Raw genomic sequence first — 21365 nt, forward strand, 5'->3', positions numbered from 1 at the left:
CCGAAGAAGCTCGCGGAACACAGTTTGAGAAACGCTGATCTAAGACAATTACGTTTATATGATAAATATAATCGGATAAACTTTCAACATACCGTATTTCCGGCGAATAAGTCGCTTTTCTGGAGCCAAATTTTTGGCCTGATTTTGGAGGGTCGTCTTATTAGGCGAGTATGATCATTTTCATTTTTTTGGTGTCGCCCATTATTAAATCCGGGCAATAAAATACCTTCAGCGATATCATCTCCCACGTTCTCATCAGGTTAGTTTAAATAAATCGACATTCTCGCGCTGTGAATCTGAAATTTCAATGCTGTGATTATCATGATTGAAGCTGCCGCATTTGTGTGACTATTATCGATACACGTTGGATTGCAATTTGTGAAAATCGTTAATTGTTTTTGTCATCGTGATGTCTTATTTGAGCCGTAAACACCTTTCCTTTCAGCATTTATTCTCTCTAAGTCAGAAATTTACAGCGAGGACAACGATAATTACTTTATTGCTCTCAAGCAACCATGGCACTTGTGTTGTGAGATGCGAGTTATCCCATAATCATGTGTGACAACAGGCTAAGAGAAATAAGGAGTGAATACCTTACCCAACTTTTTTTTTATTTGAACGCGGCAATATAAAATACTAAAAATAAAACGGAAACACCATTAAGTTTTATTTTAGGATGGCCCGTGACAGATTAAAGATGATTTTTAGGCACTGCAAATCACAAAAACATTTTTTGTTCCACAATTACCGACAGGACCAGCGCGACTATGTTATGTGTATAATACCGTGATTACGGTAATGTAAAGTATATTTAATTCTTTTTTTGACATTAATTTACTCGGTAGGATATTATCGCTGACTTAAGGTTTTTTCCTACCGTAAAACCCTCAAAACAACATATAATCCCAATTAAATCAATGAAGCAACACATTTCGTTTTGTGGAGATTTCGAGGTGATGAATATGTATATGTTTCATATAAACACTTTATATGTATATTTATTCATAAAAACTAAATATAATCAGGTAGTTTGCTTCACATTATTATGTCCGCAGATTGCCGCGTTATTTTAGATCGGTAATGTTCTTGTATGGCGGACGCAATCGCGAGTTGAACACAATTATATTGAAATTGGAAGACAGATTGAATTCTCGTGGTTGTTATAGATTGAATATTACGCTAGTTGAAAAAGTCTTTATAGGCTATTTTAACCAATGCGCCAAAGCGGCGACCGCTCAAAAGACATTGCATGGTAATTTAATATTCCGATGTTGATGCGATTTTACTACCCCCACTTGGCGGCCGGTTATATGCAAAACTTCATTTTTTCAGGCTTAAAAACGGACCTCGTCTTATTCGCCGCGTAGACTCATTCGCCGGGAAATACGGTAAATGTATTTGAGTTGTTAGAGACAATGGGGATTCAGAATTTTCAGACACTATAAAGTAAGTATTCGAAACAGTGACTTTATCTCGAAATTATATATTTGAAAAAATTATGCAAGGCGGATTTTCTGATCTTTTTTTTATAAATAGCTTTACACAGGATGGGGGTAAATGACCGTATAAAATGTAACACTTATATAAGGAATATATGGATATATGTGTGTGCTATACATTTGGTTTCTGCCTTCATGCTTTTTACATTTCGATGCATGAGCACGTAGTCTGAAATATTCCAGAAATAATGAACATAAGTAAAAGAATATTTTAAAGTAAATAGTAAATGTTTTGCTATAATATGAATTAAAATGAGATATCGGTTGATCGTGCAAATCTGCAATTTATAGTTTAATTATTTAATCAATAAACAAATATTTTATATGTATATATCAAATGACAAACTTGCAAAATTTGTGCAAAAATAATTTCATTAATTCAATCAGTATCTGGTACCAGATTGAAAAAATATGAAAACAATAGGTTAATAGACTAATAACACCGATTGACTGATACGGCGAATAAATATGGTAAGGGCGAGTCCGCACGAACTATGAATATCTTTACCACTAAATTGTTGTTGTACGTCAGCAATTGTTTATATTCCAGAATATGTTAGTTTCACAAAGTTATAACAACATCCTATATATATTTTTGTTTGAGCTTTAAATTTTTCCATTTTTTAGTTTAAACAAAGTATGAAAATCAGAAATTGAAATAAGACTAAAATAACAATGGCTTCTATTTGAATCTTTTTTTTTCAATAGTTTTATGTTACTATTATACGGATACCTCTATATATATTACCACGTTGAGATACAAAATCATTGAAACGATCCGAACACTCGACCGAAGAACTATTTCAAATCGTTACAGGAAACGAAAAAAAAAGACGATTGAAATGGGAAAGAAAATTCCTCTTACTGCGGTAATGATATCTTGTTTATTTTTTAATTAATTCTATTATTTCATTTTTTTATTAACAAAAATCTTGTTTTCAGATATTTGTTTGTGCAATTTTGCTTCTTTGTTTCATGTACGTTGGAGCGCGTGATGTTTCTGAGTAAGTTGCGTATTTCCCTATTATTTCTTTAATATTGATACAGGATAAGAGAGCATAAAATTGAACAGGGAATTAATATTCAATCTACGTATCCGGTTTCATTTTCATCGTTTGTTTTTACTGTCTTTAAAAGTACACTAATATTTGTAAATCGTCACCATAAATTTTTTTAATTTAGTATGTTATACCTAAACATTTACGATTAAATTTCAGATTAATAAACAGTCATTCATGTCAAGTTTCAAAATTACGGGAAGACAATAAAGGATTCGTTCCGATGGAAATACAATTGTTTGTATATTTTTGTTATTCTATTATTAATATTTGATAATAATTGTAACAAAAAATTACCTCATTTCATTTAGACCATTTCAAATTATTTTCATTTAATTGCGAATTTCATTTTTAATGATTGCATTTGCATTAACTGTAAAAGCTTGTTAAATCCTGCATATGATAATATTTGAGCCTAGAAGAAGAAAAATATTAAATAGGGATAATAATATATTTATTGGTCAAAGCACTACCTTCTATTTTAAATAAATATCTTTGGAATCGCATTTCCAGTAGAATATAAATTTGCGATGGTCGAATGGCTATAAAGATCTTTTAAATTAAAATATTATAAACGGAAATATAGCAATTTTCAATTTCAACAATGCAATAACGCTCTTTTGTATACTTGCTGGTTACCGATGTAAAGCGTAAAAGTTTTTATAATTGAAAACATCTTATTGATTCAAGAGTTTTATTTGTTTTAAAAAGGGTCCGCTGTAATAATGTATACCCTTTGTGGTTCATTCAAGCAAAATGTGATCTATGCAAAAACCCTGTCAATGGCAATTCCCTCGATTATTTCTCGTATAAACCTGAAGAAGTCCAAATTGCCAGGAATTTCTATGTTCTAATCGGCGGCCAATACACGGAGTCAAGATACAGTGTACCAATATCGTGCAGGTAATTAAAATTCATTTTAAGATGGAATAAAAATAGGTTTTATTATTTTTTTCTAGGCGTCTACGACCATGTCTAGTATAATTCAAGTTCAGCTTTAAACTAAATTTTTACATTGGACTCCGGGCTGTAAAAATAAATTCAATCTTCACAACTACGCTTTCTAAGTCAGAGAAATTGCTCAGCAAAATAGAATGTTGAGGACGTTCAATGAACATATTGCTTTCTTAGTTACTGCATAAAATGTTGTCTTTTTGACGCCATTAAAGGTCTGCAATTTCAGAATTTTTACTCCAATTTTAAAACAGTTTCAAAGTTCGACTCTGTCGTGAGACTTTGACTCGTGAGAATAGGAACTCTATTTCATTATCAGATATGTATTTGCATTAACTAAGATTTATTCACTTTACTGTTTTGATATGATATAGCTTTAGACAAAAATGTAGTAAATTGCCATACACAGATTATTAACATTTTTCTTTCATTGATTTGCAGATGTGTGAAATTCTAAAGTTCTCAAGTCCACGGAATAGAGGCTATACTTTATGGATTGAACAAACAATATCAAAACAAATTCTATTGTATTTTGCATTTGATTTATGAATTGAATTGGCATCCTAAATTTTGTGTTTTTATCATTCTAATGATTGTAATAGTTTTAATTAAGAATTTAATCAAATTGAGTATCACAAATATTGATAAATGTGATTAGAACTTTTTGGAGACGTAAATTGCTCGATAATCTTTCCTGTGAAGTTAAGTTCTTAATTAACAAAGAATATTCTCTTCGTATCGATACATGGCTAAAATAGATCTAAACTGGATTACTATACTAAACTTACATCTACATAGTTGCAAAATTTAGTATTCGAAATTTATTTAATTTCCATTTATTTAAATTGGAAATGCAATTGTTTTATGTTATGAAATTGTTTGAATAAACCTATTCATCATGGCCATTTATTGAGTTGTTTCATTTTCTCTTGATTTCTCTCTTTTTATTGTGAACAAAGTAGTTGAATCAACTGAAGAAGGTTTTTACTTTTACTTAGCATGCGGAAGGCACTAACTAAATTCGACATCTGTCATATTTCCTTAAAAGATATTGACCTGTATGTTTGAGCAATTTGAAAATAGGTATTCAAATAGATTGTAATTTGTAAGCAACAATTTAAATATTCTCAACTTGAAAAAGAATAATCAAGTATGTGTCACAAAGAACATGATTGTTACATACGACATTTATTAAATTAAATTAGTTTGGGGGTTGTAATGGAGTTAAATTAAAATTGAGTGCCTTGAGTGATTCCAGTTGTAACTATAAAAAAATGTTTTCTATTTTTTGATATGAATATTCCTATATAGAACTTTCTAAAGTTGATTTTAGAATTAATTTCAATTTTTTTTCTGATCAGAATATGATAGTGAAGGTTTATAAATCAGTCTCTGATATGAAACCTTGACCTTTGTCCCTAAAACATGGCGTCCCAGAAATTCAAATAACATAAATAATAGTAAAAAACATTCGATTTATGTGCATTTCTATGTATGAACAACTTCGGCAAGCAAGATTTATCTGAATATTCCTTGGTATGTTTTGTATATTTAAATTCTAGTTGGGATGCATTCCAGTCTGGACCGGCACAAAGGAAGAATTTTAGCACCTGTTTGAGGGTTTTTACACAACCTTTCAGAAATTTTGTATCGAAGACAAAACAAAAATAACAAACATTTTTAATCAAAAACTGGCTTATTAAAAAAATAAATCGTCTCATTCACACAATGTTATTCACTTTGCTTTGCCCCAATATTCCGTTTGTTGGACACAAAGTAGACCTATGGATTGTTATTTTAAATATGTTATTGTTGTTGTTAAGGGTATTTTTTTGTTTGTTATTATTTTTGTTGTGAAGAATGGCCTATTACTTTAATTACAGGACCAATTGCTTGAAATTCCAGTGGATATAGCACTATGTTATTAAATCCTTTTTTTGTGTGTAAAGACGTCATCAAAATAAAAAAAATCGCGCACGTTGTGGCTGTTCCGTGTTCGCGATGGTTGTTTTTTGGTTTGTGAGGCCAAATCGTGAAGACTGCGGTACTGGTCTACTGTGAAAGATTACATAATCGTATCTATTAGTTTTGGTCTTCGACGTAAAATAAATGCTTTACTTGAAGGCTAATTTCTCTTTATTTCAGAAATTTTTATGGACTCTATGAAATTCGGTTTTTGCGTGAGAACGTCATTAAATGTGTAAATTGCGCAAAACGACGGACGAAAATGGAAGCGTGACGGGGGCGATAAAGTTGCAACATTGAAAATTCAATGCAAAAGTTATTTCATGTAGATTTGCATTTTTACAGAATTTTTTCTGGCAAACTTTTATGATCTACTTTGTCCATCATGTTATCTGATATTTTGATTATTGTTGTCACACAACAGCTCATAAATAACTGATCGAAATTTGTTTATTCAAAGGCTTTAATGCAAGGCAAACCTCTCAAAGCAAATTTGTCCATCGACAAATAGTAACTTAAAACAACAATCAGGAAGTCGATGAAAAGCATTGTAACATCAAATTTTCAACAACATTAAATGCACACAAAAAATCACGTTTATCCACAAATATTTAATGATTTTAAAAACAAGCAATTCAACACAAGTTTGTTGTCTCTTTCATTCGTTTCTCAGTATAAGTCGTAGCATTCTCCTCTGAGTATTTCCATTCTCATGCAAATGTGACCGTGCCAACTCTGAGGGTAAAGTCGGACGTAGCGGCAAACCAGTGGATTGGGAAATATATTTGTGACTTTGGTGTCTCGATCACTATTCCCTGGAAATACCTGTTTAATTGAATAAACAGTTTTAATAAGACAATTAATATCTTACTCTAGGACCTAAGAACAGACAACAAAACATCCACCTTCTCTTCATTAGTTTCCATGATAGCCTGAAAACTTGTTGTAGAATTTCCACATTTGACTCTAAAGGAAGTCACCCACTGACTTTTTACTTTCGGTCGACCTTGTGTCACAACTCCGGACACTGATTTAGGTATTTTTAAATCGATTTGAATCCATTCTCCAATTCTATCTGACACAAAATAAATTGAATACAAATTATTTTTTGTGGCCCGGTATTTTAGGTAGCCCGAATTTTACTTAATACTCTTAAAGATAACCTGTGGAGTATTTAATATTTCTTAGTACTGTTAAATTGTTTTAGCAATGAAAGATCACTTCTTATTGAGTACGTTCATTTATCTGGATATTCTGACTAGTTTAAAACATGATAAGAAATGTTTTTATGTTTGAAACAATGAAAAAATTAAAGCTCACTATTTCGAGAAATCCATGCTCCATATGAAGTTGGATTAGATGCAGGCTGTTCATCTAATCTTCCGTATTGTCCATGATGAAAACTTTCCCAATTCGATGATGTCGATATATCTGAATCCAGAATTTATCTGGACTTCATTCCCATTGAACAGAATTCCACTGTAAAACGTTGGTATATATATATTACACAACTATTAGATAGTTCAGAAATTTGTACGAATAGTATGTTTTGAGTGGCTCACAAGAGTCGCATCACACTTCCACAAGTTTTATTCTGTATGCTTTCATTTGACCAAAGAGAGAGACCAAAAGAGTCTACATTTTTTGAATTTGCTTTCATTTCGTGGCCAGTCGCCAACGCAATTTTAGAAAGCCCCAAATATTGCGGACTCGTACATATTCTCGTGCTGTCTTGAGTGAAGTCTTGTAACATTGCTCCAATAAATTCACAGAGAAACATAGTGATGTTCGTTCATGGCATAATCACGATGATATTCTATGTAAAGTATTGATATCTAGTCACAGTCTTCATGACTCATAAACGACAGTTAAATCATTGTCCATTGACAAAAACTAGCTTCACCCTAACGGCTTTTCTGAAAAATAACCAAAAAATATATATACATATATATATGATTTCCTTACATTTCGATGTGAAGACTTTCTTCATTGAGGCAACCGTATCTGTAAAATAATTTATAGGGTATTCATTAACATATATATATATATGTATAAGTTTGGAAAGTTGTTCATCTGCAGTAATGTGCATTTATTTTTTAACGATCATAACCAATATCAGAAAAAGTGCAACATTTTTAAAAATATTATGATTGTATTTGGCCACGTATTTAATAAATATATAGAGGTATAAGGACTGCTTTAAATGTTCAAAGTGGCGCAACAATTTATTGAGAAGGAACATATATACAAAAATTTGTTAATTCTAATAACTCCGGTTTGAATATTTCATTCACCTTCCAATTCCTTTACTCTTCCTTTTAGTGCTTCCGATGTTCCTGTTGCGCCAGTGTTTCCTTTTTCACCTTTGTTTCCTAGTGGACCAATTGGTCCTCTCTTGCCCGACCTTCCTTGGCATGTTGCCACATTGCAAGAGTTTTGTCTGTCAGACATGAGAGCAGTACAAAACTCAAACACATTGGGTATATCACACGAAGCAAACATACCCATTGCGGTGAGGAATAGTAATACGACCATGAACTTTGCCATATTTTTTGGTTTGCTTAAGTAAATACAGGGTGTCTCAAAAGTAAGTATAAACTTTTAATTTGCTTTTCAGGAACTCATCTTAGAGCGTTCATTTTTTCAGGAAACAAAGTATGGATAAGTAGTAAAATTAAGGTATTGTTTGCTTTTTCCAACAACCCACAAAATGACAAGGAGATTGACCCAAGAAATGAGGTGAAAAACAGTGAGGCATTCAGCAAGTTACAACGAAGAATTACGCAATTCATCAAAAATTCACGAAAACTGGATCTATAATTGATGCACAAAGATCAGGAAGACCAAGAAGACCAAATTTTCCGTTAAAGAGGCGCTACGCTTGCCCTACTGATTTACAGGCTTCTTGCCAATAAGCAATTTTGCTTCTCATTTTTTGGGTTAATCTCCTTGTCATTCTGTAAACTGTTGAAACATACAAACAATACCTACATTTTACTGGTTTTCCATACTATGTTTCACGAAAAAATGAACGCTCTGTGATGAGTACCTGAAAATTAAATCAAAATTAAAAGTGTATACTCACTTTTGAGACACCCTGTATAAGTAGTACTGTATAAGTTTAAGCTAACAATATTGCGTAAGCTAATATGGGCATAGTAAATATAGTTTGAACTGCCAATATAAAAAATCCCTAATTTGCGCACTAAATCTTTCGGTGCATCTGTTCTCCGAATATGCTGCGACTTTCACTGACATTTGCTCTTTTCATAATTATATGAACTACAGCCATCAGAAATATGTCTTAAACTAAAGTGTAGATTGTCTAAATTACTCATTTTTTCTTCAGTTTTATACATTTTCGTCGCATGACCATTTAGGGTATTGAACTCTTGTCGGTGGTCGATGCCGTTTGAAATACCATGAATATCTGAAATAACTCACGATGTCTGCTAAAAGTCTAATTTGACGCATTCCAAATAAGAACGGATAGGCCACAGTTCAATTCATTACAGATAAAGAGTAAAATCAGCATTTTTGTGAAGTGAAGTCTAAATTACTTGGTGCACTAAACCACAATAGGGTTTATTATACAATGCTAGAGTAAAATGTTGTTCAGGTTGAATCTACGGTTCAAGACAGTGTAACTGTAGACGCATTTTTTACTAATTTCATCTAATCAAATGTATATTATCGATAAATTTCTGAAATGAAACCTAGGAGAAGCTAAAAGATTTACTGCATTTTAATAAAGTGTCACTGAACATACCATATAAATTAGTTTATTTTGTTACGACTTAGTCAGTCCATGAATATTTGGGCAAATCACTCGTATAGACTATAGAGCACATTAAATTTTTATTCATATCGCTTAAAAATTTTAAAACAGCTCTGTTGACATCCCAATTACTGGTATTGTCTTAACAATATGACAAGCGGTTTCTGTTGTTCCTCATCATTTGAATGAAAGAAAATTTATCACTCATGTAAATGAACAAAAAGTGTTGCCTGAAAATTTTGACTTATATTGCTAATTGCTTTGGTATGTCACACTATCCAATACATTCTGGAATACCGGTGTCACTTTAAAAGTGTGTGTGTTGCACTAGCCACAGTTAATAAAAGTTCAGCTGTTTCTAAACTTTAAATTTAATATTCAAAATTGAATTGACAAAAATTGCAAAAAGATATGATAATTTCCAGAAACAATGAACAAAAAATTAGGAAATCAAATTTGTAAAAAAAAATTAAGGTATATTAGGATGAGAAAATGATTATTAAAAACATTATTACTAAGAAATTCATTACCAATACAAAGTAGTCAATCTACGTACATAAAAGTGTCTAATCCAAGCCATTTTTATTAGGCCACATTCTGAAACAAACATATAAAAACAAGTTCGAATGCTGGTTTAATAACTGCTAAATTATGCCAAAATATACACCCAATATATATTTTATTGCCCAAATCAGTAATGTAAATGATTATCAATTTTTATTACGGTGCATAGCATATATTGTGCCATTAAAACGTTAGGAAATAAATTTTACATAAAAATATTTGGCAAATATTTTCAATGTTGCCTTTTAGTCTAACTTCAGCGAGACTGGAGTGACCGAAAGGGTCGTATAGAGTCTATTTACAAGTAAATTGCATATCAATATAATTCGAAATAACAAAGTTGTATTGCAAAAAGTATCAGTATGTCATTTCATATGTTTAAAAGTTTCATATGCAGAAAACGGGATTATTGCATCCCCGTTTAGCTATTGGTACTATTTTCATATTCTATCTCGTAGTCACTGTCATCTTCGCTGAGCAATTCTCGATGTTTTGCTACCAAAGAATGTTGCATTTCCCAAGGTTTCATATAATCGTTTGTTTCCTGAATGTTAAAATATATACTATTTAAAACGACCAGGTAGAGCCGTCCCAGAATCTTCGGTGATATATGATGCCATCATCCCAGCAATCCTCTACCCCACATGCAAGATTTCAGGCTTTTAACGACATCGTACTGTCGGGACCTGGTTACAGAAACTACCATTTCATTCAGCCCTGCACGTCTCGTCGATTCCCTTGCTTGAATGCTATTTTAATGTCCAGCCGTTTGTAAGCTACACCCAAACGGACAGACCTATAGCCATAATGAACGAGAATATTGGTCTCATAGAGAGGAGATCCAATAGCATACTTCATACATTTGTTATGATGTGATAAACTATAAGAGATGATATTGAGCTAAGAGTAATGGAAGTGAAAAGGGAGTATGCAAGAAAAGAAGCATTTATGTCTTCCAACCTAATCGAACAATATTCAAAACGAGAACATCGGTCGGAGACCGAAGACTTATCGATCTTAGATCGGTAATTAGTTAATAACTCGCTAATTATACGACATAATTAACCCAAAATCGATAGGCGTCTGGTCCGAGGTAAGGTGCATGCACATGCACAATTTGGAGCAGATTCAACCACGCGTTCGTGAGATATCGCGTTCATCTAACAGACACACACACACACAGACATACAAATACCTATCAATATACTTACCGATCTTAAGATCGATAAGTAATAATAAAAAATAAATGATTATTTAAAAAATGACTTACCGTAGGAGAACACATAACTTCATAGTCTTCCATATCATCCGTTAAAGATGAAATTTGCTCACGTAAAGGTAGTATATCTTTTGCAAATACATAGATAGATTCACTTGTTTTAGTTGTATCAGAAGCAGTCTTATTGTGATTGTTCACAACAGCAGTCAGCGTCATGTCGTAATTTGGATTAGTCATACTTCTTACAGATTTTTTCTCCGAGATACCCTTATCTTTGACGATTGGTGGTTCGTGATAAGTGCCAATTTCTGCTAAATTCAATATCGAAGGATCAATTATTTGTTTTACCCTTGAATCAATGATAGGCGGATACTTTTCTACACGAGAGTTTGCATCTGGTCGAAAACTTTCGTGCATTTCACGAAAGTCATTTGCTTTTTGCCGCTGTGTAACATCTTTAAATTGTAAATCCTTTAAATTGTATTGCATTTGGGACCATGATTTCGAAATATCTGAATTAACAGTATGAAATATATTCTTAGGAAGTACGTACAGAAAAATATTAGATAAAATTCTTTGGGTAATCGCATTATGAACGAAATGCACATATTTGTCATCAGAATTTTTTTTCATCAGCATAAAATAATAAGCGGCATATAATCATAAACTAAGATGTATAAGTTAAAAATTATTTGTTGTTGATTGGTGATATCACATGAATTTACTGAATAATGTTTCTAAAATTAATGTAAAATGTTATAAATTAAGTACCGTCGTTTAAACTCTGATCATTCAATTCGGTTTCCTGATATTTTACATCGGCATGCATTGGTGATAACGGTTTTATAGCGGATAGCATCGTCCTCTGCTCTTCAATTAGAGCATGCAACTTGCTCTCTGACACGCTTTTTCTCGAATTTCGTTTCTTCTCTACAAACTCTTTCTTCATTCTGATAGAATCGCTGGGCGACAACGACTGCTCTCCGACAACATTATTGCTATTATTTCCGTTATAAGTTTGCAGAGGTTGTTGTTTATATCGATGCGGCTTTGGAGGACGTTGTGGTATATCAACGAAATCAAAACTTTCTTTTTGAAGACTAGGTGATTTGGGGGGTCTCGGTGGTGGGGTTGGGCTATCAGATAAGTACGGCTGTTTTGGCAATGTTGAACAGGTCGGTTGGGATATTGACGTCTCCAAATTATTCGTTGACCATGATTTTTCATATTCTTTGGGACGCAATGCAAATTCTGGCGATTGGGGTGCCTGCAAATATCGTTAATATGTAAATTCAATTGAAGCATTATAATTGTTTCATGATTGTCTGGTAATCTCAATATAATAACAACGGCTCATTCCCCAAATACATTGGATATACTTTTTGACTGGCTAGTTCGCACTCTTGCATCGTAATATTGTATTGAGTTTAAATTCTAAAATGAATCGAAATTGTATCTAAGTTACACAGTATCATAAAAGGTTATCTATTTATGAAATTAAAAAAGGATTTATAGAACTTACATCACTACTATATCTCCTTGGGCATTTTTTAAGTCGGTGAAAGTCTGAGTCACTGATCTGTTATATAAAGCATTTTCATTTCAACAATATAAATTTAATAATAAATTTCTGTTGACTACGAATGTCAGTATTGGCGAGGGTTGAAAAAAGGATACGATAAAGATTTTCCTATTCAAAAGGATATATATATATATATATTCAATAGAAGGTATGGCGATAAAACATGTACTTTTGCATACGGTCACAAACTTTCACAGACGGCAACGTTAAAAAGACATTTGCGTTCAGATTGCATGGCATGACATTCACTGGCTTGCCATTGAAGTATAAGCTGAATTGATAATACGAATACTCCGAGTCTCGTGGATATTTGGAATACACAAAATATGAAAAGTCTGATCGTTAATTACAAAGATTGAGAAGGCTGTTTAACCTTGATAAGAATGGCATGTGTATGATTTAAGTCGCAAAATAATTAAAGTGCACAATTCGGCAATGAATATAATGATTATGGGCATTACGCAGTAGTATTAGTTTATGTCACATTATAAGAAAACTTGGGTGATCTAGACATTAAAACTTACGAATTCCACTGCTGGAAGTTGTTTCATCAAATCAAACGACGCAGGACGATCAATTTTGTGCGAATCCGGCTCCAAAGCTTGTACGGACAGGTTCGTTCGAAGCAATGCCATTTCAAACGGCTTCTCAGATAGAATTTGACTTGTTGGCGAAATTATATCAACTATCAATGTAGTTTCTGAAGAGAAGTTGAACTGTGTTATAATCGTAGCTGGAGTTAAAGTATACAACCATAAAAAACTTCAGAAAGAATGTGAAGACAAATAGTTACACCAAGTTTATGTGCATAGTCAAAGAATTGAATTGAAGAGCTAAAACAACGCAATGTATCGCTTATTGATAATTAGTGATAATATTGAATACGGGCGATGGCGCAAAAGAAATGCAGGCTCGAGGTTTGACATTTTAGGTTTTATTTGGTCCCAATTCAGTTGCTCACTTGTACACTTTTAACGCCAATATGATCACGGTACGGGATGCGGTGGCAAAATCGCTATCTTCGACAAAAAATAAACCATAATTTTCTTTGTTACCTGTGACCACTTCTAAAACAGTTAAAGTTTGTCGTTTTGCTAACTGGTCATAGCCAAGAGAAGAATCGCTGTTTGTAATTTGTACTTTGCACGGCAGGGTTGCATTCAATAAATTTTCTACTCTTGTTACAGGTGTACCCAGACCTTGGGGCAGTCTGAATGAAACGTAAGTGTTATAAATGTTCATCAGTCTCTAGTTGTGTAGTTGTGCAATATAAATTTTCATCCAGGAAGTTTCAGATCACAGTAACGTTAATATGGGTGATTGGGAATTCCGAGGTCAGTTTCTCAGGAAAGGTCTCATCTAGTCTAGAATACTAAAAATGTTCCTCAATTCGTTGTGTTCATACAACTTAAATAATCCCAGTCTCAGCACAAATTTTCACAATTGTTAACTGCAATAGAATGCTAGTATTACTTACACCTCGTCTACACGATTGGCTAAATCAACAGGCATTAAAATAAATAAATAAAATGTCAAAATCCATATTACATTTTCAAAGTTCCTTGGTATGATGTATCAACTAAAAATTTCTGTGAGCGAGAGCAACACATCACGAATTTCTTTGAAGTTAGTGCGCGATATACGACAATTCTGCTTCCTTCCAGTATATTGGTCTGTGTAACAAACAGACAAAATGAGTTGTTGAAATTGTTAAGGTAGAGTAAATTAAGTAAATTAAATTGAAAGATATACAAAACTGACGCAGAACAAAAGCAGGGTTTTCATGGTGGTGATACCAACGAAGTTTTCTGGTTTTTCCGATTTTTTGGAGACATTGTGGTATTTGTGGGCAGTATGGCTGGGACCTAGCGAAGATATTTGGATGAAATATTACTGAAAGTGTTTTTCTTCCCCTCCGATGAAAAAAATATTCATTGAGGTGAAATGGAATATCACAATATATCAATGTATGAATTTAATGTTTTGTCGCTCACTTTCACACAGTTCAAACTGAAGCCATTGGCATCATAGTTTAGATGTGAATGATTAGCTAGACAATCTGCGCAGCTATTTTAACCATGTATACATAAATATACACAAACAAAGGTTTTATTTGCAGTACGTTGAGTTCTGATTGCATCATTAGATGTTAAACAAACGAATTCAGTAAACTAAAACGATTGCCTAATCTAATATATATAATGACTATTGCAAATGAAATGATTTTTACTGCTTTGCCATATTGTGAAAATCCTATTGAGATTTCCAATTTGAAGTTTACAAAGACAAGGTCAGACACCAGAAAGATAATCATTTAACAATACTTTATATTTAATCGCACTGAAAATGCACTTTGTACGAAAATATAGGCTAAGGAAGAAACTTAAATATGGCAAAAACCTATGCTGGTCAACTACTGGGAAGGGGGACCCGTGATTAAGTATAACGGTATTTAATACAGAAGACAGAAAAAAAGAAAATTATATTATTAAAAAGGTGCGCAATTTTTGATGACATCATCGCTACACAAAACGAATCCTATAGAGATCAGAGAAATTTCTGAAATTTATAAAAGTAATAATCACTGCAAATTGGTCAAGTAGGTAAAAAAAAACGATTTTTTTCACAACAACAACAACAATTTTAACAACAAAAACAAGATAATAACATCTGTATCTACAAAAGTAGGAATTTGAGCACTCAAGTAAGGTAACCAACTAACCATATAATCAGAGCATCGCAAAGGCACAGTAGCACTGAATACAGTGCCCAAGAGCATAGCTTTGTTTGCTTTAGGGGGCCATACCTTAAATCTAGTAGAAGCCAAAAGACGTTTTTTATTCAGGTCACTGCAAAATGTTATCCACTCGTTAGCTCGAGGGCAAACGGAGCGAGAAAGGAATAATATGAGAATTTTCGCCGAAATCTACTTGCAGTGGGTGATCTTTATAAGATCCTAGCATTACATATTATATGTGCAAGACTGGGAGAGTATCATCATATGATGCCCGAAAAGTATAACGATAAAGGCCATATTTCGATGTAGTAAAACGTATTAAAACTCTGTACATCAATTTAGGACAATTTCGCCAAATATACCTGCTGTCTTAGTCCGGTAGAAACTGTACCCGCTGTTACCATAAGCAGTAGGGGTTCTCCTATTTCTGTTACAAATTCGAGCGGGAGTTCATTCAGTGGGCCAGAGAATATTTCAGCAGCACTCAAACCTCGTGATTTTTTTCTGCTCAATTCACTATACATTGATTCAGCAATAGACGCTTCGTCAGCAGATATAACTTGTATCTAAAAGACAATAAGGAAGTGTTAGTTTCAAACGTGATCTCTTACGCCAAAGTAATGTTTGTTAGGAAGATTGTTTGAAACAAGCAACAAGGTAAACCAATTATTTCCAAATGTGCAAGTCTTATTTCTTACATACAAAACTTCTGACTGGTTCTGGATTACTTTTATCTTTGAATGATTTTTATAAACGGCTTGAATGAGAATTCATCGACTTGGCAAAGTCACAAGCTCACTGGATGACAAATAAAGCGCCTGGACTTTCACCTCAGGTGGAATGAGTATATTGAGAAGTATAACTAGTTTTGTTATTAAAACTGAGTTGAAGGCCGTGTCATTTACTGCCATGCTAATGCAAATATTTATTTGGGGGAGCTAAAGTATATCTACTTTTAAAAAATCAAACAACGTCATTTTAAAAATAAAACAGAAACAAATAATTTGAAGTTTGCTTGTTATCTGAATGTAACACAGTAGTCATCAGAAAGTTTTGTTGGTACTCATGAAATTACAATTAAACCCATGCATGTAAATTTGTCTTTCACGCATTTTTTTTTTATTTCATATCAACTTTATATCATTGTTCACGATTTTGTTCAAATAAAAAGTGAAGTTGCCTCTCAATATAAGATTTACCGGGTACAAATATGAGATTACTTAGTATAGTTTAATACATCAGACAATTTGAAAATCCTTGTTATTAAAATGATGATAAAACCTTCCCTCTACCAATAAACTATTACCTGGTTGTTCAATGTTCATTTTGCCGTCAGAAATGATTGGGACATTATTAAACAACCGAATTATGTTGTAATGCTTTATTAGTCAACTCGTATAAAAAAATAATTTCTCTGAAAAGCCAAACTAAATATGTGAACAATAGTGGCTAGATATTTTTGGATATTGAAGCGAATATCTTCTAACGGTTTTTTTTGTTTGACTTTTTATAAATGGGAGTTTATTTGAATAATCAAATGCCATTGGCAAACAAATATCATAAAATGATTTTTATTGTAAAATCTACAAAAATATTTCAACCAACCATTAGCTTTGCTGATTCTGGCAAGAAGAATTCTTTCGAATCAAACATAATATTTTTGATCCTAATCTTTTGAAATGGTTTTAGAAGTAGTTTTTTATCCCACCAAGTAGGGGGTATTAAGCTACGATCCTCTGAATTCTTTGGTGTAATGTTTTCTTCAGCTTTGATTCTTCCACTACAAAAACAAATAACTGAAAAGTTCAGACCCACTCTGTTTTTACCCAGAACATCTCAAAGAGACATTTTCCTGCTTGTATAGGCTTGTTCTTACACGACGAATGATTGCCAAGTGCGCGTTGAATGTTTAATTTATTTTATTTGTTATTATTAAAAGTTATTCGATGAAAAATTACAAGTATCTCACTAGAAACAATTTTGAAAAATGGAAGAATTCAAAAGTACGAAAATATTTGCCTGATGGGTTGTTGCTTATTCTTTTTGTCTTTCTTCTTTGCGCTGGGCTTGTTGATGATATCATAATCTTTGTAAGTGACTTGTGAACATAGTTTTACTCTAAAAAGATTTTTTTATTTAGATTTGTTTCAACCGTTTCACAAACTGTATAGGTAATAGGTGATATATATTATATTCGGCGTTTTAGGTATTATATATAATATTTTTTCTATAATTTGTATGAGAATTACTATTCTGTAATTTTTACCGTTTTCACGGTAAATACTAAAAGGAGTAAACTCATTATTATAATGAATCAGTCATGTGCATACCGCTCAGCCAATTTAAATGATTTGCACTATATTATGCTTTCCAGTGACTACATAAATACACTAAAATATTGTTATCCTTACGTAAATGGTGGCCGACCCGGTTTCCAAGCTCTGACAAACTCTCGTGCACTCAATCCATCTGGTGTACCTGTCGGGGAAATAATTAAAATGTATAATCTACGGCAAGCATTTCATGTGTCATATTTCTACTTTAATCATTATTCAATGAATGCTTGATGAAAACAATTACATGGAAACTAATATTAAACTGAATAATAAAAATGGTGAAATTCAACGTGAATATTCAATATCAAATATTTACCAAGTTTTTAGTGACCTAAAATCTCAGTACCTCAAGCTCTCGTTTCGCGATTTATTTTATATTCGGTTTGTAGATGAGCAAAATTATAAACAAATATTGCACACGATTGGCGTATAAGTAAGCGATCATAATTTTGGAATCACAGCACTCTGCTTGGAGCAAATTATCACAATGATTGAAAGGAAAATTCGAACAGCTTTCATATACAGATAACTTACTTTTGAAGCAGTCACTGGGCACTTGTTGAAAAAGTACGTTTATTGATGCAGGAAGGAGAAACTGACCTTCTGTTTTCATTGAACGAACACTCAATATTTCATTTCCTGTTAGTGTGTCTTGCACCTTAAAATAAATAAATTACCACCTTTTGAAGTACATTTTTGCATAATATATGACATCTTCCTAGGATTAATTCTACGGTGATGCTTGTACAGTTGTATTCAATTCTTCAATAAGTTTAGTTTAAAAATTCGCGTTTAAATTACACTGACTTTTGTAAACTAGGAAGTGACATGGGTGTGTTTATATGAACAACACAATTGCTGTTATTTATGTAAAGTTCTCTATAGGACAGCATGAGATTATATACCTGGTCAAGAATCTCCAATCTTTCCCTAGCTCGTACAATTTTGTCGTGTAGAAGGATATCAGTCATTGGATAAATCACCCTATTTACTGCCGGAAGAGTGTCAAGAACATCTTGAACTGATTGGAAAATATGACCAATCGGGTACGTTGGACAAAGAAGGAATTTTCCGTTGTATTCCAGTGGCAATACAATTTCCAAGTCGTCTATATTTTCACTCGCTGATTTCCATTCTAGAGGAGTTGAAAGTCTTCTTTCTTTTTTCTCATATTCATTGACAGTTAGACCTAAATCACCAGCGCATTTGTTAAATTTGTTATTTTAATCGAGAATATTTTAATATTAGCTTTTCTGCGTGAAAATGATATTGAACTGTTTTTGTAATATATCAAGCTAACTAAAATTCAAATACCACTTTTTGTAAGGTTCGCATAAAATACAGATTTAAGCATGAAATTTAACGTTTTTCTTCACATTGATTTCACTATAATCCAAAAAAAATCAATTCTGCTTAATACGCTTAAATCAAGTTATTAAAACATTCAATAAGTTGACAAATATGTTGGTTAGGTACTGGACAATGAACATACTGGCTTCCTACAGAATTTTCGATTATGGAAATAGTTTTCCGTCCTATTTTGACACTGATTGATATAGACATAGATAATGACAATGTTGGTATGGACAATATATCTAATAATAGGGTTGTACTGTAAAATATGGTTCTTTGTCTCAAGACGTGCAATGCCACACAGAATTCCTTACTTTAATTTTGTCAATGTAAGAGAGTCTCAAACCCAACAACTCAACAGTGCATAAGTGTAAAATTATATTGCTGAATACTATATATATGTATATATATACATATACAATAGAATAACTACAGGGTAACTCAAAAAAACAGAACCTATAAGTTTGTTACTGACTTATACAAAAATGAAAAAATTCATTAGATTTTATTTATGCTTCAATTTTTGTTTGGGCATAATTGTATCCAAAAGTTTAGGAATATAAGAAGCTGCGAACAAAAGTTATGTTCTATCTAGAATATGTTTTGAATAACCTAGGCATAGGAGAATTTCTTGCGTTGCGAAAAATTATCAAATCATTCACACACTCTATGAAAATTTTATGAGTTTCGTTGCAATTGCAGTTTTGAATTCATCTATTGTTTGGGAAATGTTCTGATACACATTTTCCCTCGAATGCCCCCACATATAAAAATTTGAGGTGTTCAAGTCCAATGACGCTCTCTAGCCAGTAAAGTACGTGATTTGATATGGAGGGGTTTGCCCTGTCTTCCTGGGACCACTAATCAACCAAATCGATCCCTCTATACTTGGTCGTTCAAATGATGCCCAGCACTTTCTCAGTGCCGTCAAATAATGTTCCATACTCGCGCTTTAATTTCGTCTTCAAACCACTATGGATCAGTTATGCAGTGTTTGGAAATTGCTTCCCATACTGCACACTGTACTGAGTGTAACGTTTTTTGTATGTAATCAAAATTTTTACAATCGACATACCCAGGCAGCAGAAAGTGCAATTAAGCAGAAAGCTGAGTGGGTAATTGAAAATTTTGATACAAGTCTGTCTCCTATGCATAAGAGAAATTTTGAACAAATTCTAGAGAGAACATAACACAAACAGAAGTTCAAGTGAAAAAAAAAATCAAATAATTCATTCCATCATCACGGAAGTAACTAGAAAATTCATGGGTTCCTTTTTTATGGGATTTATCCTGTATATAAAGTCCACATATTTGACCATCACTTTCTTGTTTTAAAAAGAGTAAAACAGTAAGTTGAATAATCTCAACATGCCTCAATAAAAATGGAAATAAATATCATAACCTACCGACTGCTTGGCGCTTCAATGATATTTCATCGGTGCTGATTTCGTGAATAAATACCTCGTCGCCCGATCTCACATTTGGAACGCTGGGCTCGGCAACAATGACTTTTGCATGAATGGGCCTATTTGATTCCTGCTTTGCTCGATATTCGAACTGCCAAAAAATATGCAGATAAATCATTCTTAAATTTGTTATCATGCTATTTATTATAATCTTATGGATCAATTTGTTAAAAACCTACCACTTCTTCCCAGGTGATAACTCCTTTTCTCGACGCCTTCATGGCAAGATATACTGCATTGAAATTGAGTTCAAAAATAGACCAGGATATTAAATCGATTGAAAACGTTTACTATGGTATAAAAAGTCTGCCAAATACGTTTAGCTATACGAACGGATATCGAAACTGAATAAAAAAAAACGATTCCACTCTGGTATGCTATCTCTACGTCTTAAAACTACTCTGGTACGTGATATCACTTGCTTAACGTGATCTCCATCGCATACCAAAGTGGAACCAATTGGGGTATAAGTTTAATCTGGTTCCATTTCATTCGAACCCATAATTTGAACCCATGACATTTGCACCTGCATGCTATTGCACCTATGAAAATTTGCACCTACGGATATTTGAACCCATACCAATTACCAACCCTAACCCATGAATTTAAGCACCCACATATAGCTTAAACCCGCGGATATACGGGTGCAAATGTATGGGTTCAAATGTGCTGTCACCGCTTAATCTCATCAAGACATTCTCATAGAATTCAGTTACTAACTCTAACACTGTCATGGTTGGTTTGGGCCTAGGTTAATACTGATATCACTGAGATCCCACACGCTGAGATCGAATACCAGAGTGACACAAGAAACTTTTATAGTTGTCTATCTTGCACTGATACACATACATATT

The 21365-nt window shown here is 32.9% G+C and overlaps 3 protein-coding genes across 5 annotated transcripts; 1 reads left to right on the top strand and 2 right to left on the bottom strand.

Annotated features, from left to right (window-relative positions):
* Positions 1–2251: 2251 nt before the first annotated feature.
* On the top strand, positions 2252–4355 carry LOC120338478 (uncharacterized). Its single transcript, XM_039406494.2, has 5 exons — positions 2252–2368; positions 2442–2503; positions 2717–2794; positions 3269–3460; positions 3953–4355. The coding sequence occupies exons 1-5, from the start codon at positions 2342–2344 to the stop codon at positions 3966–3968; spliced, it is 375 nt and encodes a 124-aa protein (XP_039262428.2). The 5' UTR covers positions 2252–2341; the 3' UTR covers positions 3969–4355.
* A 2045-nt stretch (positions 4356–6400) lies between these two features.
* On the bottom strand, positions 6401–8052 carry LOC120338479 (uncharacterized). The gene is made up of 4 exons (XM_039406495.2): positions 7771–8052; positions 7442–7480; positions 6797–6955; positions 6401–6551 (listed from the first exon to the last, which is right to left on the bottom strand). Exons 1-3 carry the CDS (start codon positions 8021–8023, stop codon positions 6921–6923), a joined length of 327 nt encoding a protein of 108 aa, XP_039262429.2. The 5' UTR covers positions 8024–8052; the 3' UTR covers positions 6401–6551; positions 6797–6920.
* Positions 8053–9336: 1284 nt separating this feature from the next.
* On the bottom strand, positions 9337–21052 carry LOC120337672 (uncharacterized). 3 transcript variants are annotated; one of them, XM_078117454.1, is made up of 15 exons: positions 20691–21052; positions 20452–20602; positions 18598–18881; positions 18227–18350; positions 17768–17834; positions 17376–17474; positions 16962–17136; positions 15719–15922; positions 14168–14292; positions 13675–13829; positions 13144–13319; positions 12560–12616; positions 11809–12304; positions 11089–11549; positions 9337–10362 (listed from the first exon to the last, which is right to left on the bottom strand). In XM_078117454.1, exons 1-15 carry the CDS (start codon positions 20730–20732, stop codon positions 10240–10242), a joined length of 2739 nt encoding a protein of 912 aa, XP_077973580.1. In that variant the 5' UTR covers positions 20733–21052; the 3' UTR covers positions 9337–10239. The 3 variants fall into 3 exon arrangements, with proteins under 3 accessions (XP_077973580.1, XP_039261471.2, XP_039261470.2); XM_039405537.2 differs by having other exon boundaries at positions 9338–10362; positions 11089–11345; positions 20691–21050; XM_039405536.2 differs by having other exon boundaries at positions 9338–10362; positions 11089–11348; positions 20691–21050.
* Positions 21053–21365: the final 313 nt, after the last annotated feature.

The sequence above is a fragment of the Styela clava genome, chromosome 10 (genome assembly GCF_964204865.1).
Source record: "Styela clava chromosome 10, kaStyClav1.hap1.2, whole genome shotgun sequence".
Lineage (NCBI taxonomy): Eukaryota > Metazoa > Chordata > Ascidiacea > Stolidobranchia > Styelidae > Styela > Styela clava.